Source organism: Trichogramma pretiosum, unplaced genomic scaffold (genome assembly GCF_000599845.2).
Source record: "Trichogramma pretiosum strain Unisexual culture from Peru unplaced genomic scaffold, Tpre_2.0 scaffold32, whole genome shotgun sequence".
NCBI classification, from domain to species: domain Eukaryota; kingdom Metazoa; phylum Arthropoda; class Insecta; order Hymenoptera; family Trichogrammatidae; genus Trichogramma; species Trichogramma pretiosum.
Window position 1 is genome coordinate 1,746,690 of NW_019641641.1, and position 27,677 is coordinate 1,774,366.

General features: G+C 41.8%; 1 protein-coding gene across 4 annotated transcripts in view; it reads left to right on the plus strand.

Annotated features, from left to right (window-relative positions):
- Nucleotides 1-27,677, plus strand: part of LOC106652595 (polypyrimidine tract-binding protein 1) — a 208,385-nt gene that overhangs the window by 140,526 nt on the left and 40,182 nt on the right. For all 4 annotated transcript variants that reach the window (XM_014371641.2, XM_014371643.2, XM_023459712.1 and 1 more), the window contains exons 3-4: nt 10,163-10,267; nt 21,824-21,973. In XM_014371641.2, the coding sequence (XP_014227127.1) occupies nt 10,163-10,267; nt 21,824-21,973 (255 nt within the window). The remainder of the gene's footprint in view (nt 1-10,162; nt 10,268-21,823; nt 21,974-27,677) is intronic.

Here is a 27,677-nt window from a genome sequence, read left to right on the forward strand (position 1 = left end):
TTACATTTAACATTTTCGAAAGTTACACTCACCTGTCACGATCAAAGTAATTTTCATTTACATTCGAGGACAGCAATTTTTTAAAGATCAATATCCCACCGAGCACGTCAAAACAAGTTCTTTATCGCAGATCTGTCGTAGAACATGATCAATAAGACGTTGACTGTATGAAAAAAATTACACACCAACTCGATACTTACAGCATTCGACATGAGAAGTAGTTGAATTAGCAAAGTAAGAGTTCATGAAGCTGATGAATTAATTTAATTAACATAAGCTCTAATACGCGAAGCTGGAAGAAATTGTAAAAAAAGGTTCAAAGTAGCTGGTGTTGAAAACGTCGCGTCCATAATCCTTTGTGATTCTCAAAGGACTACTTCAAAAGCCAGGAATTACAAAACTCGTCAAGTGCACAAAGCGATTATAAAATTTCATACAAGCTCGCTCGCTCTTTCTCTCTCTCTCTTTCTCCTTCTCTGTTGCGAATCTGTCTTTTTGCAATTAAAACGGAAAGTAGCTTTTAGAATTGCTCAGCTCGCAATAGTACAACATAATCTGAGAAATTAAAACAACGCAAACGTACTTAGACGGCAAATAATGAAAATTAACTTTACACAAGTTAACCGAGAGCTGCATCGCGTGGGCCAGGGGCGCTCCGAGTTACGCGTTTGCCTCGCGTTCGGGATCTTATTTTTTCTCGGGTGTCCCATCTCCACCTATATCTATCCAGGCTCAATCGAGAGCAGCAAGTCGGAGTGCGCGAGCTTATAAATAAACCTTTGACAGCTTTGCTCGGTTCTTTGACCATCGCCATCGGCGGCAGCGGCAACAGCCTGTTGTGATCAGCGATCTTTACTTTGCCTGTACTCCCGCGCGTGCACAGAGAGCCGCAGCAGTCTTCTTAATTAAAGTAATGGCAAAACTGACTCGGTCGATGTTATCAGCGTCGCGGGATCTTCCCTTTAACATTGAACTTTGAGTTATCGCTTATCGCGCCTTCATGCATATCGTATCTATATTCATCGTCATTTTCTCCGTGTTTCGCAAATACATTTTCTTTCTCGTATAATTCACGCGCCATTATATGCAGCGGAATGAGAAGTGTAGGAGAATAATTAGCTTTAGCAATTAGTTGCTAAAGGTACTTGAGGTTCAATGATCTCAAACGCAGTCAAAGCCATTGGCACTGTAAGCAAACACTAAACACGGACAGTTGTATTGGCTCTCGTATATAGTCTATTGCGCTTGTCACGCACACAAACACGCATTACTATAGATAGAGTATATACATCAGAGGTGCAAGTGCACGCACACGGAATCATCGAATCTCTCGAATGGCCTTATGTGAAACTGTGCCCCGTTGTTGCTGCTGTTGTGTTTAGCTACTTCATCCACTCTCTGGCCGTCCTCGAGCGAGGAGGAATAGGAGGATGAATCGCTTATTCATGCTCTCGTCGTCGGTACTGCACACGCTGCGTCGTCACACAGAGCTCTGCTGCTGCTGCGGCCGATAAGAGTCGTTGATAAGCTATTATAGATGTGCACGCGACCGTGCAGGATTTTGAATACGCCGCCTGCAAAAATGCGCCTCGCTTTCAAAGATCGCTCGACCCCCCCCCCCCCNTCCCCCCCCCCCCCCTGCTCTCTTCTCTCTGTCTCTCTTCTCGCGCGGATATTGTCAAATACTTCGCGTCGCTGGCTCCGTTGAACCACTGCCATCGCGCCAGGCAATTGATCAAAAGCTTTCGAGCTTTTCTCGCTCATCTTGCTCACGGAGGACTGCGGAGACGTTTAACCAATTTTTTTCATTTTTATCATTACACGCTGTCTCTCTATCGAAGCTTCAGCTGGTCGAAAAATTTTGAGATAACTTGTAGAAATAAAGAAGTGGAGACAGCGGTAATCTTTTGAGGCAGAAAAAATTGCAAGAGTTTATCCCTGTTGCGGCGCGCAACGCGCCCACAGCTGACAATGCTATACCATGACGATGTTTCAGGATGTGTAATACAAGGAATAAGACGTTCGTAATACCCATAGGTACGCGTCCGAGGTAGACAGTGACAAATATATTTGTGTATCGTATTGCTAAGCTTAGGTTATGACACCTGTCGTGTGTCGTTTCAGCTTATCATTCTTGAGAGGTATCAGCGTGATAATTTTACTTTTGAAGGACGAAAAATATCAGAGAAAAGTTGAAATCATGATTCTTATTGTAAACGTTGTAAAGTGGTATGGACGAATCGATAAAAAATAACTGTCTGTATGCGTAGCCCGTTGAAAGTTTGCAAGAATATTTAAACTACCCCCGTCTGCTCTCGAGGAAGATGCTCCACTCGGCAGATAAAATAGAGTGGCAAATACTCACACACATGCGATAGCGCAAAAGATTGACACCTTAAAAATCTCCCTTGAGAATCCAAGTCTCCGAGGATATCTTGATTTCTTCTCCCATTCAATTACGTATAAACGCTTTTGGCACGTTTTTCTAGACTTTTTGCACATTTTTTCGTATAGTGCGTATTATCACAAGTAAGAAAAACCATCGAAGAACTTCCTCTAAGAAGAAATGGATACAACTTTTGCTTTTTCAAAAGATGACCATTGCCTTACAGATCATTTTATTCCAGCAGTTTTGGTTCGAGGGCATAATGAATAAGTCGATCGGGTTTAAATGTGATTGATATGAAGAAAATGTTCATGATTTTTAAATGAACAAAGGTCCAAGGTAACGTGCGAAAAGCTATTGTAATTTAAACCCCGAAGTTTTTACTGCGAAACACAAGCTGGTCTTTTTAGACTATGTATTTATGTGTTTCTCCACATAGTGGATGTTTCAAGAGCATATAGAGGTTCGATAAAGCAGCCTCTGCACGTCGCATAAAGTCCGGTCTTCACGGCATGTTGCTTTCCCTCGCAAAACGACCGTGTACCACGTACATACATAGCAGTATACACAGTATATACACTCGCACACTGGCGTTCGGGCTGGCTCTCTCGAACGAAGGCATGCATAAGTCATGGGAAGCTTTACTCGAAGCTATAGCTCTTCCGCTGTATTTTAGGAGCTTTCAATACTTGACTTCATATACTCCCGTTGCCCCGATCATAGTATTTTTCCCCCTGATCCACGATCGATCTCAATATGATTAAATATTTATATTGCCGCTTCTACTGATGGATTATCAAAAGAAAACACTTGACCCAGTTGAAAGCGTAGTCAATTTATTTATTGTTTTAATCAACATTAGTGGTCAGTGTTGTGAGAAAACAACGAGAGTCGAAAGCGAAAACGCAAATAGCGGAATCGCGCAAAAAAGTTGAAGTGCGATATTTTTATTCATCACTCACCAGCTGGTTATCCTGACTCTTGAATAATTCAAATCTTCAAAATATGTATACACTTAGCGTGATGGATTATTATTATCGCTGAAAAAGTATCCTCTTTGAAAAGCTAGAACCCGAGCGAGCGCCCGGCAGCACCAGCAGCTATCACCCCCAGCAGAGTTAGTATAGCGGGGTAAGGTTATCCGTGTATTCAGAAATGCGCAGGCACTCTGAGGTGAAAATTTTCAATGAACCAGCAGAGTAAATATTGAATGAGTTTACCGACTCTGATCCAGCGGCAAAAGGATGAAAATAGTGAAAAAAGATTTAAGGTAAAGAAGTCTCAAAGAGAGATAACGCTCGCGAATGTGTGAAATTAGATTGAACTAAATTGAGCGTCACCTGCTGTTGGTGCTTCAATTTTAAGTAGGATTGATTAGCTCTAATGGCCAGTAATTGGTTTTATATTGCCGAGGTTGAAAAATATACCCACGCTCGACATTGTTTAACAACTAGCTGCTCTCGGAAACATTATCAATGTAATTAAACGTCTAGGGCAATAATTAAGGCGTATCATGTGCCATAATCTCTAAACGACTTTCAGTTCTTTGTATAGGATGGGCTGCTCGAAAACGTTGACAAATTTTTGTTCGAAAGCAGCCCGCAGGAGAGATTGATTTTAGTTTTGGTGCTCTGAAAAATAGAATGATTTTCTCATGAAAAGTTTGCTTGCTTGAATTGCAGATGAAAAATGCAAATACTTTTAACTCGGACGTTGAAAAAGTCAATCGATACTCGCGCGAGCAGCAGCAGCGGCGTATACTTTTATTTCTAGCTATTTCCAATGGGCACTGCAATCTACCGTAATTTCTTCCACATTCGATGGGTCATTTTTTGCTGCGTAGATTGAATTTACGATGGCAAGTGGGGCAAATTTGAAGTCCTTTTCTCCCTCTCTATACAGACAAAAAAAAGGTAAAGAGAAAAATGATAAAAATGGGAAAGAGAGAGAGAGAGAGAGAGAGAGAGAGAGTGAGTTCAGATTAAGGTACTGCGCTCTAGGGGATGCTAGACAGCTATTTCTCGAGTTATTTTGCTCGCGACCCGGCGCCCATTTATACGGCTGACATGGACTATGAAGATACTCACGCGGGATTTTTTAAATTTGATTTACTTGCCACGCGACGATCGTACATCTGCCGCTACCTCTGCTGCTATGCGCACACTTGCACCCGAGTAACCTATAATGCGTTTGAATATTCGTATCGGAATATTATTCAGATTTGTTTTCATCCATACGTTATACTGCACTTTTACGTCAGCTGTTGACTCCAATAGATATCTTTTGATTTACTATGTTAATTAAAGTGCGCTGCTCATGCTTCATAATTATTTTTAGATGCGAGGAGCACTAATACGCGAGATCGTAAAATTAGATTGATCGATGTTTATCATAATTACCAATCTTTTTTTCTTTTTTTTCACATTCAGAGCGTGTACAATGTGTCGCTATAAAAGTGACCCAAGCTAATTGAAAGAATTCAGGATTTGACAGATCGCAGAGTAAACTTGAATATTTTCTCTGAATTTTATTTTTGTAAAAATGGTAGAGCTTTTAAATACTGGCTCCGGAATTCAGTGCATAATACTTATTGTATTGTGGTACTATGTATCAATATAAAGATAAGATAATATAATAATGAGAGCAAGATTTACACATCCAAAAACATGAGTCTATCGAATGTTATTTCTCCGATTGGTCAATTCGTCAAAAAGAATTGTCGTGCAAAAGTCGTCAAGTGCTCCTAGGTATACGGAGGACTGAGTTGAGCAGCGGTAAGAAAACTTTTGCAGTTCTTGTCTCCTTATCGCTCTCCATTATACTAGTATGGAAGCAACTTTTTATCGTCATTCCAAGAGCTCGAGATGAGCTGAGACGAGCTCTGCGACGGCAGCAGCAGCAGCAATATTGCTTGCTTTTCTTGGTTCTCTCTCTCTCTCATTCAGCTCTTATTATGTGTGTATAGGTGGTGAAGCATATGAAAGAGAGACGAAAGCTCTTCGCACTCGGTACTGTGGTACAACGCAGCTTTTGTGTTATATCATTGACGTCATAATCTCTCTTCCCCGTGCCAGTACTGCTGGATCAAAGAAAATCGAGTAAAGCAAGTATTATCGCATCCGCGCAGCAGCGACAACAGCTGCAGCGAGCGAGCTCGAGAACTGTATACTCCGCTGTGCGTTGCTATAGACCAGTGCGGCAGAAACTGCGCGAAACACGCCGCTATATACACGCCCTTTAATGTTCCAGCAATGATGGGTCGTTATACCCAAATGTAAAAATGTTCATCGTCAACATTTATTATTACGCATATATCCGAACCAAAGACAGAGGAAGGCTGAAAATTACTTCTTTTACATAAACACGTTTATTAGCATACACCCTGCAACTTGAATATATATTCATTTATATATAAAGCCAACTGGCGAAGTAATCTCACAAATGAGGCCCCTTGAAGCTGAGTATTTTCGCTCTCTACACACACATACACAGTCACGCAAATACATAGATATTCTAAGCTTGCTTGTTGGAAACTTAGACCGTTTTCTTGATACTAGCTATAGATCGTCTTGGTGCTTTAAGTGTTCGCCCGCGCTCTACCACATATACATACATATTACATACATAAGTTGCTTTTACGGGGATACTAGTTATTACCGTCAAAACACAAATAATGACTGGTAAACTCGCTCGGTCTACGTTAATATACGTGTGTATACACACGTAGGCTTACCCCAAAGTTGTGATTGGCAGTCGCCATGTACTCGAGCTACTTGAGCGCACGCGTGCGTCGACTATGAGTGCGCTTAATCGAGCCTTGACAACGTTTCTTCTTCGCGCGCGCAATTTTTGTTTTACACAGGTATTTTTTTTTTTTACATCGAGCTAAAAGTACAAGTTTAATTATAAAATTTACCCGAGCTTTACTCGCCGGTTTTCGCTTTCACGCGCGGCGAATAAAATAATTAATTTTACGTTCGCGAGTTTCAACATTGCTGGAATTCTTGCGTTACCTTGAAGCAACTTCATCATCAAGATAATGTATTCCAGCTTCGCTGTGTAATTTTAAAATATATTTATATAATGAAGTAATTATATCGAGTACTCTTGTAATGTCATCTTCATCAGAGTTTTCTATGTAATTAACAATGCTGTAAAGAAAATAGAATGTAATACCTGCGAGTTGTAAGAGCAAAAATAAAGCTCGGATCGCAGCAGAGCTGAGCACGAGTGCGAAAAGCAGCAGCGAGAAAAGAATTCGAGTAGATCCTCGTGGAACTTTTGTTCGCTCTCGGCATCGATTTTCTTCTGATGTTTATTTGCAAAAACCCGCGATATAAAGTTAATTATCGGTCGTTAATTTGCCTGCGTGCGCGCGAGCTTTAATTCAAAGTAAATTAAGCAATATGGCTAGCCGCATCCTATGACTCGTGCATGCCTCGAAGCAAATTAGTTCCTCGATTTGTAAGCCCAGCGCGTTATACTACTACGCCTCTCTCTCTCTCTCTCTCTTATTAATGATCGAGAGGTGGCAAATGTATCGTATTAACGCCTCTCGCTGCGTGTGCCGCACACAAACAATCGTCCAGTTCTCGTATAGTGGCGTGTGCTTGCGCGCCAAAGCCATTGGCCAATAGCTTGTAATCCAAACTGTTTGGAGAAGTTTATCGCCCGTGTGCCGACGCGGGCAAGCGGCTCGCTGACGCCAATTGCGCATAATATAGCCGTATAAACTCGATATAGTCATACATCAGAGCCAGAAATGCTCCACGGGAAAGTGCACACACGGACGCGCGCGCACAGCTAGCTCCAGTGCAGCAGGAGCAGCAGCTCTCTGCAGAGAGCGAGGGAGAGAGAGAAAACGGTAGCGAAAGCAGACCAGGCAGAGCTTGTACGCGTGGAAAAAAATTCCCTTAGGAGTTTTACGTATCGAAAAAAGTATTTTGCTAGGCTGCGAGTCGGGAGCGCGGCCGAGCGCGCATCTCCGGGATCATGACTAGATTCTCCGAGTCTTGTAAATTATACTTTAGGCCGATTGCAAAGCTGTCCGAGGAAAACTTGCAACTCTACTCCTACACCCTCTCGCGAAGCCGAACGGGTGAGAAGTAGTTTATTCGACTGCTTTGCGTATCTTCTCGAGTCTATATACCTCGAAGCTCTCTCTCTCTTTCTCTCTCTCTCTCTCTCGCTCTCTTCTCCCCGACTCCGGCTGTGTAAGCCATTAATCTTGCCAACTATTTCTCCTCTCCATTTGCTGCTGCTTTCGTTTCTAGCTTGCTTCGATATTTCTCTCGCTCTCGCCCTCTCTTTGGCTAGTTTCACTGAACGCGCATATAACTTTGTCTGTTTTCCATGTTTTGATGTATATACACATCTTTTCCGCACCGGATGAGATGCTACAAAACGATTCCCTCCCCAGCCGAGAGAAATCTTCAATCCGAGCAATCTTCGAGACCCGATCGATCTTGGAGCAATTTGTTAATGCCCTTAAAACTCATAATGACGGCAGTTTCGCGCGCATATAATACTTTTGCGAACGTGTTACGTCAGCAGTTGGTTCGCCCTCTACGTAGCGTATGCCAGAGACGCAGCTCATATTTTTTCAAAGCGTATTTAGACGCTTTTTGGCTGACATACGCGTTGTTCGATCTGAAAGTTGTTTTGAAATTCATGAGGTCGAATGGCGTAACCGCGTAAGCACGAACTTATCGAAGGATCACCAAGGGGACCGTAGAAAGACCTCAGTTTTCCCCGACTTGCGCTCCTTTTCTGCTGTTGCTGCTGCGGCTGCGGCTGCTGCTTCTGGGCTAGCGTATAACACTTCGTATGTGCAAAAGTGAAAAAACGAAATGTACCTTTTTTCTCGCGTCTCTTACTACTCTGGGCTCTCTCTTTTTTTTGCACGAAACTTCTTTCTTTCTCGCAAAAGTAGACTAACGTCTTATTTGAAAATTTACTTGAAAGACGAGAGGAATGAGGAATTGCTGAGATTTGTCTTTTTTACTTCTTCGGCTAAAGTTCTCGCCTTGGTTACTGAGAGTGAGAATAACAATAAGCGGAATAAATTTTATTTCGTACGCCTTAATGTATAACTTGCGTACGCAGCAATTTTATATTCATGAACTTTCTTTCTCTCTCTTTCTGTCCCTCACTCTTTCTTTCTTTCGGTGAGAAACTCTTTTCCTCGACAAAAAGGCACTTCAATGTGTAGTTTTTTGTAACACTTGAATTTTCAAAAAAAAGTCGTTAAACCGCTAATTATACGTAGACGACTATAGTCAAATATAGGTCAGATTGAAAAAAGATTATTTGCAGAATAGTTCGACGAGCCAGTTCAAAACTGCTGTTGAATCAACATTTCAATACTTTATCTATAATCACTAATGAGGAACCTATCGCAAGCTCTAGCCGATACACTTGTTACGTGGAAAGCAGAAACGATGAATCGAGGAAAAAAATCTAACGCCAACATCGATGCGTGTTATTATGGCACACAACACTGAAAGTTAATTCCAACGTTTTTAATAAGAAACTGGTATGAAATATTTTTAACTTGCGCCGGGGCTCAAAGCATAAATTTATGTATTCCTTTGCTATTACTTCGAGTCAGTATTGACGTAACTCTCTCATCGGCTTGTTGACCCAATTTGCGAGCGATGGGGTTCTTGTGTGCAGGAAGCAAAATGCTGCGATCCATCCCTTTCAACTGATCCGTGATTACATTTATTCAACAGTCTCTAATACAACAATCTTTTCATACAGAAATTCAGAATCCTTTTGAGACTTAACGTTTACGTTCGCTTTTAATAATTCGAGTCCCAGAGTCTAAAGCTCCGGAGCAAGTTTGCCTGCGCGAAATCTCTGTTTCTCTCGTCTGAGTGGCTCAAAATCGAGTCGTTCGCGTACATATTTTGTTAACTACCAACGTTTCCGTAGAGTAAAGGTAGAGGAGAAAGAGTAGCAGCACTGCAGTTGCAGAAGTAGTATTAGCAGTTAAAGTAAAGATTTTCTCCTTCTTTTTCATATGTCGTTTCTTCTCCTTTTACTCGTGCTGCAAGCTCAATTCCTTCGTGCAAATTACATGCAGTCCAAGCGAGAGATTGGAGCAGTAGTAGTTGTAGCAGCGGGGAAAAATGTCGTCTGCTGTACTGCTTCTTGCGCTTACGTTAGAGCCCGCGCGCACGTTCGCCTTTTATAAGATCCTCAGGGCGAGCGAGCTAGCTGCAGCACAGCTGGTATCATCTTCAGATTTGACGTTCTTTGATCAACCATTCTAGCTCTCTCTCTCTTTCTGCAATCGTGCTCCAATATAGAGAGATGGAGAGAGACAGACTGAGAAAGAGGCGGCACGAGACCGGAGATGCGTCTTCTTCGCATACGGTTCGGCTCAACTTCTTATACTTTGCGATGTAGCTAGCTTTCATGCGGATTACGCAGGTTTAATATTCGCATGTTATTCTTACTTTTCCTTTTGCCTTTCCCTGGATATATAATTCTCAATGTCTGAGTCTCGAAGTTGTTATCAAAAATATATTCTGCTTTGAATATATTTTCAATGTATCCACAAACGGTCTCCGAGCGATGAAGTTTTCGTAACGTAGACGCTTAGTATTAAACTGCAAGACTATTTTTTTTATCGCAGTATTGTATAAGGATATCAACTCTCTGGTTTTGAGTTGAAGTTTTATCTATTTCTTTTCGACAAAAAAAAACTATTACACTGTAAAAATAACTTTCAATCGCACATTCTTGAACGATATTTTTTGTCTTTTTCAGAGAGGAAGCGATGAACTCCTGTCACAAAGTGGTGCCGTCAGTAATGGTGCAGCTATGAGTCCCCAACCTCATCACGCAGCAGACAATAACAATGACGCGAAGAAGGTAAGCTTCAAAGGAATTAATATCATTTTACAATTCGTTGCGTCGCGTGAGCGTAGTGAATGCAAAATAAATGAATAGACGAATTGATGAATAGGTAAACAGCTATGAATGCGATGAATGCAGCATGGAATAGGATGAATATGGTTTTTGGCCGGCCATCAATTTTTCATTGTCGCGCACCCAGCCTAGACAGAAATACACAAAGCCAAAGGGTTGTGTAGCAGGGCAGCCTGATAAATATCAAATTGTTTCTAACTACTCGTGTTGTGCACAGTAGCCGACAGTCAAAACAGAAATGGAGAGGGAGGTGGGGCGTGTCAAAACAGAGAAAGTCTACGAGAGCTTGCTCATCCGTGTTTCTCATTTCCTACATTTTAGCCGTTTTTGAGCAGTGGCAGTCGCAGCAGCAGCAGCAGCAGTACCAGCAGCTATGTAGCAACAGGAGCAGAAGCGGCTACGCTTTTATTTTCTTCCTCAACGTCACGCCTTCATCGTCCCTCCGTTTTTATTTCTCTGGTCCTTTATATTTTTCGCTTGCGAGCGGCACGTTGTCATTCTCGTTTTTTCGTGCTTAATTTCCCGCGTCTAACTCGAAACGTCGCTTATTCTGGCAATGCAAGAGTCGCTCGCTCTTGTTACGCAACAGCCACTAGCTGAATGGGATACGCGTTTATGTGTTATTTCGGCCTTTCACGAACTGCGCGTATACTGCAGCAGCTGCAACAGCAGCAGCAGCAGCTTTGCTCCAGTGAGTAGTTTTGGATCTCTTCCCTCTTACTCCCTCCCGCTTTTCCTTTCTCGCTTCCTCACCCTCTCCCCTCTTGTCCCGGCTTCGAGTTAAATTACGCTGTTTGGAGCTATGGTAAATGCCCCGCTATGTAAAGGCTTTCCTTTCATTTTCAAACGCAGAATGATGCATATTACATATACACACTCTTTTCATTCTCATGCTATTGCTGTATTGAGCCGTCGCGTTTTGAGAACGCACAATAAGTTTAAATACCCCGGAATAATTTCAACTACTTTCCCTCGAGAAAAGCGCAACCCTCGAGTATTGTTTTCCGCTGTTGGTTGATAAACTTGTTTCATCCTAGTCCTTACGTTTTACTAATGCGTTTTTTGATTTATCTTTCTTTTTTCAAATTTTACACCCTATCATTTGTTTAGTGACAAATATTTATAAGAGGTTTTTACATGAGATTGATCAATAAGATTTTTACTCTTGTCTATCACATAAGATCCATAAAAATACTTCAAATTAGCTACAAGAGAGATATTAAGAGACCATGAAAAAGCGATTCTCAAACACCTGACCAACTTTTATTTGGCTTTTGATTTTTAATGAGCCTCATTGTGACATTTTTCGTTATCCTAAGCTTAAGTAAAAACTTTTTGAACGTACTATGCCCGTATCAGAAATTAGAATTTGGGATTTTGATTTCAAAAAATTTTTAATTATCGAACCGATGAATGGAATTTTTTTTACATAATCCGTGCTTTCAACAGAGACTTATTAATACATTTTTTCTGTAGCTTCTCTGTGGCTTTTTGTCGGAGATACAGTTATTCCAATATGGTAGATACGCGATCATTCATTCTCCATCTAAAGCATTGACAATGCCTACATCGGATCGAATACTGGTTTATTACTCCGAAAACCAAGCGAGCTATGATAGGGAATATAAAGAATATAAAGCTATAGAAAAAAAATAAAATTGATCAAGGTCGTTGGACGATGACGCGGTGCTGCAGAAGCAGCAGCAGCTGCAAGGCGAAGAGACGGTCCGGAAATCCGAAACGTTCTTCATCCATTGAAGCCCGCGTCTAGGATCTCATTTTCTGGATTAGCAGCGCGCGCCCCCAGTAGCAGCAGCACCAGCGACGTAAAGTCGAGGCAACGGCTTTTATGAGACGTAGTGCAGGTGTCCCCTTTTATGCGCTGTAAAAAGCCACCTTCCACGGCTCATACGGCATCAGCAGCTTCGCCCCGACCGTTTTCGACTCTCTCTCTCTCTCTCTTTCTCTCTTCCCTTGTTTTTCACTCGAACGCGGCCGAAGAATCGCTTAAGTACATATACAAAAAGTAACGCCTCGCACAACTCGCCGCGCGTTCGCAAGCTCGTACCTTTTAAAAGTATCTTTATAACCTGTTCCCTTTTACGGGTATTAGCAAAAATAACAATGCGAGGTCAGGACTCGTAAAACCAGGCGGATTTCCAACGCTAATTTTCTTTCTTTTTAATTTCTCTGCCTCTGCTCGCGCGCAGGTATTTTCCACTATAAACGCAACAAGATCTGTGTATACACGGGGGCTATTGCAAAGCTCAGCTCGTAAATCATTATCGGCCGAGTCGTTATAAGCGCGCGAGTGGAAATCGCAACTCACCGCGCGACTAAGCCACAAAATCGCGATGGGCTAAAGCCGTGAAACGATTTGAATGATAAATTCAAGCTCGTAACAAAGTATGTACGAGGCTTGCTCTTGGGTAACGAGATTCGTCGAGCTCTTGAGAGTGAGCCGCCGCCGCTGCTGCTGCTGTAGAAAAGCACTACGGGCACTCTGCCATGTCTCTTTTTCACTCGCTACAGCGAATATCTTCTCTCTCTCTTTCTCTCTCTTTCTATCTCTTGGCCTGCACGTTCGCACAAAATTTATGCAACGAATAATTCAATGTACATATAGCCCGGACTCGGTACTTTGAAGAAGAGTTCAGCAATAAATTTGTTGGCGCGGTTAGATTGGTGGCGCTGAGGTTTTGCCTGCAATTAGATCGCGATCCGTCTTATAAGATGCGCGAATGTGTGCGTGTACTCTATACGCGTGCCTAGCTGACAGATGATCACCTCTTTGCTGTGCAATAGCACAGTCGAGAGCTGCTGTGTACAAATGTAAATCGAGCTTTTAATTTAGATAAAAGCAGAACAAGAATTTTTATTCCATTTGATATTTGATAAAAAATGAAATACCGATGTGGAACGCGCATTTTTTTAATCATTGGAATCTCGTTGATAGGGGAACTAGATGTCTGTCCGGGTCATACAAACTGATATTTTTTAGGAATTTCGATAAACAATACCAAACAGGTAAAAATAGGATGGAATTTCCTAGCCTGGCCCGCTTTTTTCATACACGTCAGTAATCCAGGCGCTAGATGTAACAAAACTAATTCTATTATGCTGTTCGTCTATATCCTCGTCTTTTTTTCCTCGGCTGTACTGGCTTTTATTTACACCGCACGATTAATCTCGTAAAAGCTGTGGCGCGCGCGCGTGCGAGGCAAAGGTAAGATCAGAGCGAACATCGACTGGTGCTGTGCGCGAGCGTGTGCTATGTGCAACGACTCCAGGCCCTCCGCTTGATTGATATTTCCCGCCGTATCGCGAGTCAGAGAGACCGCTGCTAGCAAACATACACACAAATATATCACACATATACCCATGCAGAACTGACGCATGTGCCATAATATATCTCGCAAAAACAGCGCCAGAATTTCAGCTGTCGATCTGTCTCTCTTTTTCGTGCTGCACTGTGCTCGCCCGTCTCTGGTTTGTTTTGCCGTTTTGCAGCGCAAACGAACTTACGTAGCGAAGCAAGTCCATAGAAATAACCGCATACACACGCGCAGAGTCGCTCGACTTACACGTGAAAAATAGCCCTATACTACAGGTGAAATCTTGTAACAGGCCGGCTTAATAAATAGGCGCCTCGTGCAAAACGCTCGGCGCTGCGCGACGTTTTTCGTGCGCGTGTGTATATGTACTACAGCAAACCTTTGGCCTTACTACTGTGTACTGGCTGTCCCCGATTTCAGATTTGTCGCTTATTGATAAAGCGAGACTCGAACCGACGGCACACGTAAATGTCCCTTTTAGCACGACAAACTTCGCCTCCTGTGCCGTGCGTGTGTTCACGTGCGCGAGTACATAGCTGTCGCACTTTATCTGCATAGCAGAAAGAGTCGCGTCGATGATCTGTTGACTATGGTTTTTTTTCTTTGCACACGAGCACAAGACAGATGTGTTTTTCGCTCGGATACAACCCGAGCCTTGATGACATTTTTCTGCTATACGCGATTGCACGTTGTTGGTCAATTTGATTAATGTCTTGGGTTTTCCGTCAAAAGGTAAACTAACATATTTTCACAACGCATTTTCGTCGTCCCCAGCTCGGCGGTGAATGAAAAATTCACACCGCTCACGCGTACAGCGATAGTTCTATTGAATTCGAGCGAAGCCTCAAGTTTACAAAGAGAGAAAAAGCAAAATAGGAGGGTAATGTTCGAGGTTAAAATCAAAGACATTGTGCCATCACAAAATTGAATAAAGGGAAATCCGATACGTCGAATTATTGAGAAAAATGGTCAAGCGTTAGTTGGTACAGTAATAGGGAGAAAGAAGGAGACGAAGAGCAAAAGAAGTCTTGGTTAGGATCTTGGCGTCTTGACAAGTCCCATGGGCAAACGCAGTAAGTTGCATTAACCAATTGGGACGTCCGTCGTCTTTCTCGTCGCGCGTGAGAGAGGAAGAGAAGAGCCGGCGCTTCCTTTCATACGTTCGACTCTTGCTGCTCGTTGACTAATCTTATCCTCCGACGCGCTGCGGGTCTTGACGAACCCTCTGCTACCACATACAGCCTGCACGCGTGGGGCTCCTCTTTCCAGCTTGCGGAAGCGAATGGGCGTGCGCTAGAAAAGGTTCTATCGAATGTTTCCTCTCGCTCCATTCTCTTTCTCTCTCTCTCTCTCTCTATTTCTCTCTTTCTCTCTATCTCTTGCTAACTTCTATTCCAAGAAGCTTCAACTCTACGAGCAGACACTTACCTTCCCACAATGGATTGCATGAGATTTCCAGGCTCACTCAGGGCAGACGACTGCCTCTTAAGTGAATGTTGTTTTAACCATTCTTTCTATTTAACCAACGAATTTGGCTTTCTTCCCTCACCCATGAGCTATAATTTTAATTTATTTATTACAATTTTTACTTCGTTTGTAATCGCTTGTAATGCAATTATTAACTTTTATTGAGAAAAATTCGACTCGTAACTTACATACGCAGTACCGTATGGGATTTTGAGTCAAGGTTTTAACTGTTTTTGCACGACGCGATGTCGACATTTAAAGACTTATTCTGCTCGGAGTAGCTGCATAAAATTCGCTTTTAAGGGAGTAGCCGGTACAGTATCCGATTTTACGAGACAGCAGGATATATGTATATTTGTATGCACGGGGCTCTTCGCTCCCTTGTTTTAATATCCTTTTATATTCGCAGTTATTATGCCGGTTAGTAGCAACGAGTGCCGTGTTTTGCGCTCCCGGACCCCTACCTACAAATGCAATGACCGAGTCCGTTTCGTCCGCTCATATAGCTGATTTCGCTTCTACGATGAGCGAATATTTTCCTCCTTTTTCTCCGGCGTTTTATATGCAATATTTTATATCCCGCCATCCGTCTCCCGTACCTCGCACAGATGCTTTGCAGGTGCCGAGTTCTAGGAGAATTTTTATTGAATATTTTTCCCGAAATTCGTTTAATTTCTTCGGATTCAATGAACAATCATCGTCAGAGTTGTAATAAATAAATTTTTTGAAATACATTGATAAAGTTTTTACTTTTTTTGTAATATTTTATCGCTAAGGTGATAAACGAGTTATTCACTGTATTGGGATTTTGATGACACGTGTCCAACCGCAATACGAACGTGTTCGGTTGCTGCATCATGATAAAAGGTAAACGAGAGTCGTTCAACGACATATTCCCGAAACGCCATTCGACGGTTAATAGTCACATCAATTTTCAATTTATATTTCATAGTCTACCACAGCTAGAAGGGAAAAGACTTTAATTGATTGTATAATTTCTGTAGTTAATGTATTAACTGTTGAATTCTCTACTCTAGTGCGTTCGATAGGTGCGAAATTCTAGACGCGTGGTTCTAAGATGTATAATTACTGCAAGCTGCAAAAGAGCTAACGTCGAATTGCCATGGTTTGACGAGTGAAAAAAGATTGAAAGCTAACAAGCGAAAACGAAGCGGAAACGAAAACGAATTCAGTAGGATATTGAGTTGTAAGCTGCGATAGTAGAATAAAAAAAAGGAGAGTTGTTGAGAAAGAAATGCTTGTCTACTGGCTATAGGTATATGGGCAGGAATGGCGAAATGTGCTTTACAAAAACGAAAAGCAAATATTAAATGAGAAAACGACGAGAGCGCATTCGCTACTGAATGGAACGTTCGATACTGTAGATTACTCATTAGTAATCTACAGTATTAATTAGTCCTTGTAATGAGGTATTTATCAGGGATTGAATACCCGATCCTGTCATTTTCTGGCATCTTTTCTGCTCAGTTTTTCTTTGGTTTTATGTATCCATAAACGCGAGTATGTGACAAGAATATTTTAAAGCATTCTGACGAGAGCACAAGAAAAATAGATTTATTCATATTGTATGCATCGATTATAGCGCGCTTGACGGAGTTGGAGTCTTCCTCTAGCCTATGAATTCAAACTCCAGGACAATACTCTGCTGCTGCTACTGAAAACTTATAGTTCTTGGGATAAGAGTTTCTTCTGCAAAAGTTTGCAAAGCATACATGCGTGCTAGAAAGGAGCGAGTAAAAGTCAATCTTTGTGGCGTATTCAAGCGAATATCCGTCACCAATCTTAGTTCTTGTCGTTGAGCTCGAGAGAGAGAGGCAGAGAGAACCGCTAAGGGGGGAGGGAGGAGAGCTTGCAGTGCTACTCGGAATTCTAATGGAGATACTGCCGCCTGTTGCTTTCACGGCTTCGTAAACACCACCTTCTCAACGAACAAAACTCGAGCTTAAGTTTCTTTGAAGTTGCTCTACTTGGCGATTAACCTGTTGGCACTACTAATAAATTATGCAATTAAATTATCATCCGCGGTATAGAAAATCTCTGCCCCGTAAAGTATTCCTGAGTGAAATATTTCTGGCGTCGCATTCTGTTTCGCAAACGTGTTCCGGATTGCAGTCGAGCTTTACACGTACATCCGTCGTTTTTTGTGTAACGGCAGCGGCGGCGGTAACAGCAGCCGGAGTCGCACAGCCGGAGCAACGGCGGCGGCGGCAGTCGACTTTTTTCTGTCAACACTCGAAATATATACGTGCTTATTCAGGCACTGGGCTGAGTAACAGCGGGTGGTTAGCTTACTTGCAAATAGTACGTGCCATTATCTGACTCATTTTTTTCTCTTACCCTCCCTTCACCTCGAGGGCGCGCGTGACCTGTTGAACAGCCGGAAAAAGCTGCTGCTGATACTGCGCCAACCGAGAGAGAAAGAGAGAGAGAGAGGAAGAGGGTGAGTTGGACGATCTGCTTCAACCACGGAAGTTTTGGCAACATCTTTGTAACCTCCCTCTCTTGGTCTATGTAGTTTCACATCTGTGAAAAAAGAAAGAAAAAGAAATATTAGGTAAGGACGGTCGCATAAAAAAACTCTTAAAGTTACACGTGGGTCAGAAATGAGTTTGCTGATTCCGGAAAACGTACAAGTCGTCGCATCCAAGTTTCATCGGTTTTCTCGTTCCATTCAGTAGGATAGAAAATGAAATTTTAATTCAGTTGAAGTTTACATCGCTTTCTGAAATGTTTTCCATCTTACATTCGAGTTTCGTAGTTCGTCACGCAGTTACTGGCAATAACATAATTTCAATAGCGTTAATTAAAAAGAATTGCCGGCTGGCATCAAACTACTACGATCGTGTATAGCTCTCAAAAGATTACAAGCACAAAAAACCTTTGGAAAACAGAACATCTACTTTACTCGGAGCAAAGGAGGAAGGCAGGCAACAAAGTGCATGGCGGAAAAGAGGAGTTGATGGTGCTGCGATACGGCACGGCGCTACGACGCTAATCCTATTTCCATTGTTGACACAGTTCACTCGCTGAGATTAAGTCCCGGCGCGTTCGAGTGTGCGCGAATATAACGCATTCGCGCGCGTACGACGACGACGACGAGAAGAGGACCGTCACGGCCATCGTCGCACCATCGTCCTCGTCGTCCTCGCCGTCATCCCTGTCTCTAGATAATGACGATTACTCTCATTCTTTTGCTCTTTTCGCAACCGTCCTCCTTCTCTTTCTTTCAACCCCTCACTCTCCCTCGAGTTTTCTCGCTCTCTTTTTCTCTCTCCTTCTTTCTTTTTTGTGGAGACACGCGCTTTTCCCTCACTCGTTTTGCTCTCTCTCTCTCTTTTTTTAATGAACTCCCTGGAAAATGGAAGCACACAGCGTGGCTTTTTGTGTTTGCTAACCAGTGGATAATCCTCTCCAATGTTTAAGGTCATGTTTCCACGAGTTTTATATGATAAGCGCGTTTAACTGGTTTAGTTTTTTCGATATCGAACTCTCGACGGTGGTGGCATTGCACCCGATGCTGCTTCTACTGCTGCTGTGGGGGACTAAACTTTTACCAACGAATATTACTTCGTCGGCTAGCTTACCGTTTATATACGACCGAAACTTCTGCAATGAATATTGAAAGCAACGTTTATTGACTCACGTTTGTTTTTTATCCTCGATGCATGAATTTGGAATATATTGATGGATTTAAACCAATTTTTTTTACTTTAACTTGTCGAAAAAAGACGTTTTTTTGTCAAAGACACAAGGGAACTGTGCATTAAAGTATCAAATATTTTTTACATCGAGCTTTCAAAGCTTAGCAAAAATATTTGTTCAGTAAAGGAATCCATATGATACAATAGAAATTGAGACAAAGTCGTTAGATCAAACTTTGCGAGGTCTTCAGGTCCTATAACAATAGAAAAATACGTTTAAAGAGCACCGACGCATTTTCAAATAATTCAGCTCGCGTAGCTCTAAACTCGTAAAAATGCAGAGAGAGTAGGCACTACGAGGCATGCTCTGACACCCCTAAACCATCAGTTCTTTCACTCATGGAACCTGTATTTTCTCTTCCTCTCTTTCCCGCAGGAAAACGTGCAAAGCACTTCGTTGAGTCATGTAGAGCATCAGAGTTGACGTATATAATGTACGTGTGTATGTGCGCATACACTTTTCTCGCGCGTAACGCAGATTATTTTAATGCCTCTGCGCGTTTTTTTTCGCGTAGCCAGCGTAATCCTTGCTCCGAATTAATTTGCAAAACAGACTAAAATATGAAGGAGCAAATGCGAATTTTGCTAATGTATAATATATAACTCACATCACGATATGTCTATCAATAATTTCAACAAATAATTTAATGTCAGCTAGGAAATTAAATACTTAAACTTCTCGCTTTAGTAGATCGTAAAAATAAGAGACCGAATGGACATAAATAAAACTAGCCTCAGCGAAAGCTTTTTTTACGCGCAAACACGTTGCAAGAGTATAATACGTGCCGCTCGTAAGCGCACGCTCACATCTTTAAAAATCGCTCGCTCTCTCTTTCTCTCTTTCCCTCTCCTTCTCTCTCTCTCTCTCTCTTTCTCCCTCACTCTTTCGCGCACGCAGCCTTGGACGAAAGAGAGCTTGCAAGCTGGGTATTCTATTACAAAACTACCTGCTATAAATCTTCCGAACGCCTCGTGGGTCAGCCCCACCTTACACTTTAGTCTTGTTTTTTTCTTTTCTACCCTGAGGCAGTAGAAGCAGCAGCAGCAGCAGCAGCAGCAGCAACGGCAGCAGCGGCAACAAGCAGGATACGTGCAACACGCAGATATCTTCCAAAAGAACGTCGCGTGGCTTTTTTAATCCCCTGGAGGAGTCCTGAGTAGAAAACGTGACGGAGACAAACCTCGAGGGGAGGTGCCGTTGCCATTGCTGCTGGATGCGTCGGGTAGTACCGGGGCTGCGCTGAAAGAAAGATGAAATACCATCGCTCGCGTGCCAGGTAACAATGACCACTTTCGAGAATGTCCGCCTTCGTTCTAGAACGTCGTCGTCGTCGTCGTCGTCGTCGTTGTCCTTGTTGTTGTTGCCATCGTCGTCCTCTTTCCGCCGCTACAGCTGCCTTATGTACCGAGGAGAGGATGCCCCTTGAATATTGCTCAACCGTGACTGGGCTGCAAGATCGGTCTGCCATTGTTGCAGCATTGATCCCGCGATTCAAACTCTCCTGTGATTTATGGTCTCGTAATGTTCCATGGATTGATCGAACTGCGATTTGCTTTGTGAATCAGTCTGAAAAGCCATCAAACAGCCTCCCCCGCACACTAGCTTTTTTTCAAATCGGTGTCATCATTTATTTAACTATTTAGAATGGTAAAATGATCAAAATATCACGCCCGTGTGCCACACGTACGTTCGGTGCTTTGATGGAAAATTTGGGTTGGCTCGTTGCAATTTATCAAGAAGCCCCGCGCGTGTCTGTATATGGAGAGCGGAAGCGATGCCGCCGCTAGTATTGCTTCGTTTGTTTCAGCGAGCTCTTCCCAATCGTTCAAAACAATGGCGGCCAATCAAAAGGCGAGCTTTTCGATGCTACTGTTACTGCTGCTGTTCCTCGCTCCCTACTTTAACTGCTCTAGTGTTTGTTTTTTCGACTAAAGCACACAGTGGAAGAACACATAGCATGTATAAGATTCAACTTTTTTGACACTATACTTTCAACTACGCAGAGTATTTACTTCTACGATATCTCTATGACGGTGCCTCTATCTCTTTTACGGTACAAAATTGTCAATTGTATCGTGGATTAAAATTTGTCACTTTTGAATGAAATCATTTTGATTAAATGATATAAATCGAATAATACTTCAAAGCTGTAAGTTAAAAAAATTAAATAGTACCGTATTACCGACTTATTTGTATATTATTGTCACACGATCTAAAGGAAAATGAAAGAAAACTTAAAGTTCGAGTGGCGCAGTGGAGTATGTATGCAAGTTTCGAAGGGAATCCCTGTACGCGGAAGCGAGCTTCGGAGGCAAAAAAGGAAGAAGGTAGAAATGTGCGCTCGCGAGTCGAGAAGATTGAGCTGTGATTGAAAACTCAGCCTCGGGCGATGTACTAGTATATATATACTAGTATACTTCTTTAACTACTGCATCTAGTACCTCTGCTGTATACTACTTGTACTACTTGTACTATTATCACCGCTGCACGCAAGCAGTTTGATTTAAATATACCCAGAGCTAGATTTATACTACTTGCTCATCTTCAATTTTTACTTCTTTCTTTGCAGTATCGTCTATTCTTACGCGTAGTTGCATTGATGCGTGTATTTTTGATGTACCTGTATGCTCGCGCGTATGTATAAAAATTTTTCTCGTCTATATGTGCACAAGCACTCGCGTTCATTATTTTTTCAACAGCGATTTGCTTTTTGGAAAATTGGTCGATGCGTAACCAACTATTCGTATACCTATTCAACTTGTGAAAAAGTTCACTCAGATTCATCTTTGGAACGATTTAAAACATTAATTATATCGAATAAATCACTGAGGTATTATTTGAGTTGAAAAATATCGATTAAAATTCAAGAATTTAACGTAAATTTAGTAGTATCATATCTTAGCTTTAAAAAATATTGAAATTTATCTCATGCTTATGATACAAAATGAAACTAATTATTAATTTATGTTTTTAGGCGAAGCTTGACAAAAGTCAAAGTGGCAAGCCTTCTCGTGTGATACATATTAGGAATATTCCTAATGAAGTGACGGACGCAGAGATCATTCATCTGGGTATGCCATTTGGGCGTGTCACCAATGTTCTTGTCCTCAAAGGCAAGAATCAGGTACGTGATCTTTTTTCTCCATTGAACTTTTTACAAATGAATATTTTCAAATTAACAAAAAGCATACTTCAATGACACGGAGGTGTATCAACTATTCGTCATATGATAGCGCAACGAATATCTCTATGCGTTTTTTCTCTTTTTGCGAAAATTGCAGAGTTTAACGTTACAAAAAGAAGCTCCGGGAACGGAGCGATAAAAAAAGCGGTGGAATTTCGTTGCGCTAGCTCTATGTTCAAATTTCGATCGAAACTGACGCGTGCGCGCGCGCTGAACAAAAAGAGTTGGAATATAGCGCACACAAGCCAGTGAAATAGAAATACGCACGCAAAACGCGAGCCAAACGCCCAGCGAAAGTACTACTGTGTGTCTCCATCGCCCTCTCGTCGTGTTCTCTCTCACTCTAGAAATCAGAAGGCACGAGTGTCTCGCGCGAAACAATCAAATATCGACGATCGCCGTTTACCTATTATCCGGAAAACAAAGGCTGCGACTCGCTGCTCCACTGTGCCCCCAGTCGATCGCTACACTTCGTATATCGTGTACTTTACTCCTTTGTGAAGTTTGCATGGCCAACTTCGAGCCATAAGTGAAACTCTAATCGGTTTGCGTAATCAAACTACCCCCGCTTAAATGTAGGTTCCGTTTCTAAATAACCATGCAGATCGTGGAAACAACTTTTGGCCGATGATGCGAGGTAGATTTTCCCACGCGTGGACTAATTTTTGAAAATTTTGGTCATTCGCATTTCAAAATACCAACATTTTAATTTTTTTACAAAAAATTAAAGCAGCGTTTTTATTAGCCAAGTAGGGTTAGTCCATCACAGCGAGCATTAAGATGAGAATGTGGTTGTAGACTTGGTCCAACGCAACTGTAATCAAAGTAGTCCAAGTCCCATTCTAATTTAACGTTCTATTTTAATGAACCGACAGCCTGAATAATATAAACCCGAAACTGCACTGATAGCCGCAGTTGATAACAGTAGTTTAAATATCCCCCACTTTCTTCAAAATCGTTTTTAACACAGATGCATCGGGTTATTTTATAAAAGATATAGCAAGTTATTACGGATTTTGAACCGAAATTAGAATTTACGAGTTTGACTTTTGGAAAAAATGAAAATTAGCAAGCTTAGGAGCTGTACTCGGCTAAGCTAACTATATCAATGAACAATACCTGGCTACATGGCGAAACGAGCTCAAGTAAATGTACACGTGCACGCATACATTTTCGTGGTGAGCCTTCAAACATCGTGCAAAGAGCCGATGGCAATGCGTTTGTTAAGTCGACCACGAGTGTAGCATAGCAGCAGCAGCAGCAGCAGTAGTAGTACCAGTAGTAGCACTGGCAACAGCAGAGCTCGCGTATAAGCCCAGTCGCGATTTGCGGTTACTAAATAGCGCATAGGCGTATCGGTCAGAGATGGCAAGGATTAAAATAACGCTACACTCTCTGCAGCAAATCACACATTAACCGATGCAAATAGGCCCCTCCAAAAGTCATATACGCATATTGTATGCTTGTGTATGTGCAGCTCGGCGCATATACAGATATGGATGAATGCTCTGTACTGCGAATGCGTATACTTGTATCGATCCGCGTATATGAAAGTTCAGCCTTGCGTGAGCGTCACTCTATCTCACCAGGGGGGATGATAAATAATTATCATTTGAAGTCTCGATCGTTATCGTTTGGCCTGGAAAGACCTCATTACCTAGCGATGAGCCCCGTTTTGTTTGTGTGAGGGTGTGTGTGTATTGTGCGCTCGTTGCAATGTGATTTGCTGCAAGTACTCGCGAGCTTTTTGAGCGCGTCCAAAGGGTGATCAAGCGTAAACGCGCGCGAGCTTTAATACCTTGTCGCGTTGAATGTGGAATTTTGTAATTGTTGTGAATGACGTGCTGCTTGTAAATTACTATACGCGAGAGACGGAAAGATATGTAATATGCAACTATACAGAATTCAAAGAATATTCTCGCCGCCTTTTTACCATTGCAGATCGATTTTTCAATATTTCAACTTTTGATTAAATTGCCAATTATCGCCATTACTTCAATGAAGAATTTTACTTCGATTAATCTTTTGCCCTTCTTTCTGACATATAAAAATTTCAATTTAAATTATAGACATATTTGCTATAATTAATGTTTCATTACGCAAAATAATGTGATAATGGTGCTCCGAGCACTGTTGATCGCTGCTATACTGCTATAGGCAATGAAAAGCGAGAACGTGATCCAAACCCTGCCCTTTGTTACTGCAGTACTCGCGATACTATTTGAAGTTTCCTTGTAAGCGTGATACGCAGCAAGAACTAAACTATTCTGACTCCGCAGACTACCCACTTCGCTTCTTTGTACACGGTACAAAATTTGCAAGGTGGTTGTAAGCTACTTCTCTCTTTATCTCTCTCACTCTCTCTTTGGCTCACTCGTACGTACCCGCGTACATAGACATTTACTCACACAACTGATATCTGTGGTCCACTAACTAAGTTACCGGAAACTTGGCGAATCAAAGTAAATACTCGTACGAGGAGGACTGGATGCCCGCGAGGCACAGTGGGACCATTTTAACCAAATGCAATATTCTATTTACAGTTTCAATCCAGTCAAATCGACAATTCAACAACTTGAAAAGATCATTCAGTAAGATTTTATTCGAAATCTTATATGGCTCTCAACAATCTAGGATGCAAAATATTTGCTGACTGTTTACGAGAAGCAGTTATTGTGTATTAAACAGACGTAGCGTACTAAAATGAAAAAGACAAAAGTAGCTGCAGGCGTTTCGTTGAGTTATGCAAGTGTCATCTTGCCAAGCATACACATCATGTAAATAAACGTAGGGTCGCGAGAATAATGGGTTCGAAAATCGCGTCCAAGCAGGTCTTGGTGAAAAACTATTATTAAGATTGCTACCCGCGGGCCTGCACCGGCTTGCAGTTGCAACGTGTTGAACGATTCGATCCGTGGGAATTTTTCAACGATCTTTCCCAGCCAGCGCGCGTTTAATACACTTGCGATGTTCTACTAATCGAATGTAAGAAGTGAATTTTGTCAAAGTTACTATGTGAGTAGTGAAACAAAATAACGGAGGTGGCACCTCGTATTATTATTAGGACTGTAAGCGAGGAGCGGAAAAACAAGCCAGATATTTGCAAAAAAAAGAAAGAAAAAAATAATAATACACATTGCTGCGGAGAGGTACTCGCTTAAAACGTCATTCTCGCTTTACGCATCTTTGATTCCGCGGCTGCGTTATTATTTGCGTTCTTGTGTGAATGCAAACAATTTACGCTCACTGCGCGCATTCCCCTCTCGGTTATACAGCATGAATGTGCGACTTGTGCTGCTACTGCTACTGCTGCTGCCGCTGCTACTGCTGCAATGTACTGGGCTTGGTGATACATTTTAAGTAGTACGAGCTGAGATACGTCGGACGGTGCACTGCACGACATACACAATGCCGCGTGTGGTTGTATTAATAGCCAGAACAATGCGCATGTTTTTTCCATTATTGTTCTCTAAAGAGCTGCGCAGTGTTGTCCCATATGCTCTCTTTTATTAGTACTGAAAAAAGAAGGTCTGAAAACTGTACTGGTTCATGAAAAATCGTATTTACTCGTTCCAAAAGTATTCAATTCCAATTCAGCTGCGAGCTCATTAGAATGGATTAGTTGCAAAGTCTGATTGACTTCGAAATCGCTAATTGGCAGTCGGCTTATTACATAGAGTAAATATCGGAATAATCGAATTTTCTGACGAACCACCGAGTGGGTCTAGGTAAAATTCATAACAAGCACTTGAGGTAGCGCATGGCAAAAGAAATACACGAAATGCCAGACTGCCAGCAGCGATAAATGTACTTTGGGGCGAGATGGGTATGAACTTTTCGAATGAAAGTTTTGCTTGGGAGGGAAACTATTTACCGAAATGAGTATCATTAACTAGGGGGCATAGCCGTGCGCCGTCAACTTAGAGAGAGTATAGTCGAGTGCAAGATTAAAACCATTCAGCGACTGCCGTTGAATGCGTTATAATTTAAAGTGACGAAAGTATATACACCGTGTGACGAAAAAAAAGTTCACTCGAAAGATAAATGTCGCGAGCTGTGTCTGCTGTGCGCGCGCGCGTGTGGATGTGAACTCCTGAGACTCTATACATTCGAATCGAAATGCAACAATCACGCCAGTGCTCCTAATAAAGTTTTCGCCATGGAATTCCGTGTATATAATACGCGCGTATGTATATCAAAACGCGCGAGCGCACCAGTTCACTGTTACTGTGCTTTTGCCGCCAAGTCTAACTTTAATTGAATTTAAATTGAATTTAAAATATTAATATTACCAACATGTAAAGCCGGTATTTCGTCTCTTTCTTACCATCCCATGCAGCGCTGCAGGAGTGCGATGCATTAGACGTACAGAGAGAAAGCAAAACGTACACTAACCCAGCCCGGCGCGCTCTGACTCGCAAGCTTTGTACGCAAGCAGTCAGTTCAGACTATCCAAGTCGCATCGCCTTCGGCTTTATAACTTTCTCCATCCTACTTTGTTAAATATAGCTTTAATTTTTGCTTTGAATTTTTTCTCTCTAAAAAATTGTTTCGGGCTAAATTACTTCGGTTGCGAGAGGCAAAACGGAATAACAATAGAGGAGAACCTTTTAACTGAGTTAATCAATTAGCTTTTGAGATTCGATTGTTCGTTCGTAAGCCAACGGAAAATTCTTTTTCCAACTAGTAATAATATTTAATTACTGCAATTGTTGATAGTTACGAGTTTGGTCCAGCACGACGATGATACCGTACATACTATAAGATTCGTCGTATACAGTGGGATTAATTACGATAATTTCATTGATTCGTCAAACAAAGTAGAAAACTGTGGACTACGTAAATGATATTACTTGTTATAAAAGTTCATAAAGAGCGGCGAAATGTTATTTTTCCTATTAAAGAAAAATTAATTGCGCGTAATTAGTCTTTTCATATACGTGTCTGCGCTGAGATATTGAAACTCGAAAGCGCAGCAAATTAAATCTCGTTGCAAGCATCCACTCTATTATATTACTTGTTTTTTATGCCAAAGGACAAGTTGTCCCTCGGTATCCTTTTTACATTTAAAAGTTAGCGTATAATCGTGAATTCGAAATTATTTAGCATCCTTCAATTAATTCTCATTCTTATTTGCTTGTACCAGCTTTCTCCGGTACTTTACTGTACTTTTTCATGCTAGGATCAATTTTTAATGGATTAATACACTGTGAACGAAAGTTATGAAATATTATCTATGTTTCTGTTTAAAATGTCGGAAAGACGATGACAGTTGTTAACTGTTTTTTTGGAGAGGGGCTCGACACAGTTTATCACGAGAACACGAAGCGAAAAACTTTTTTCGGGAAAAAAATCACAACCCGAGAACTTGTTTATAGCGTTTAATGTAATAAACTGAAAAAATAGAAATTCTCGCTGAAATAACACGCGGCACACAAATATGCGCGCACTCTAGGTAAATCTGAAATGAAACTATGTCCTCTGTATACTGCTGAAAATATTTGAAACGTATTTCCGCTATTTCGGTATCATAAAACAGACCTCAAAAAGTATAATCGCAAAAAGCAGCAGTGTAGCGAGGGCGGCGCAGCAGCAGCAGCAGCAGCAGCAGCAGCAATAGCCGGCGTATAGTATACTAGCCACT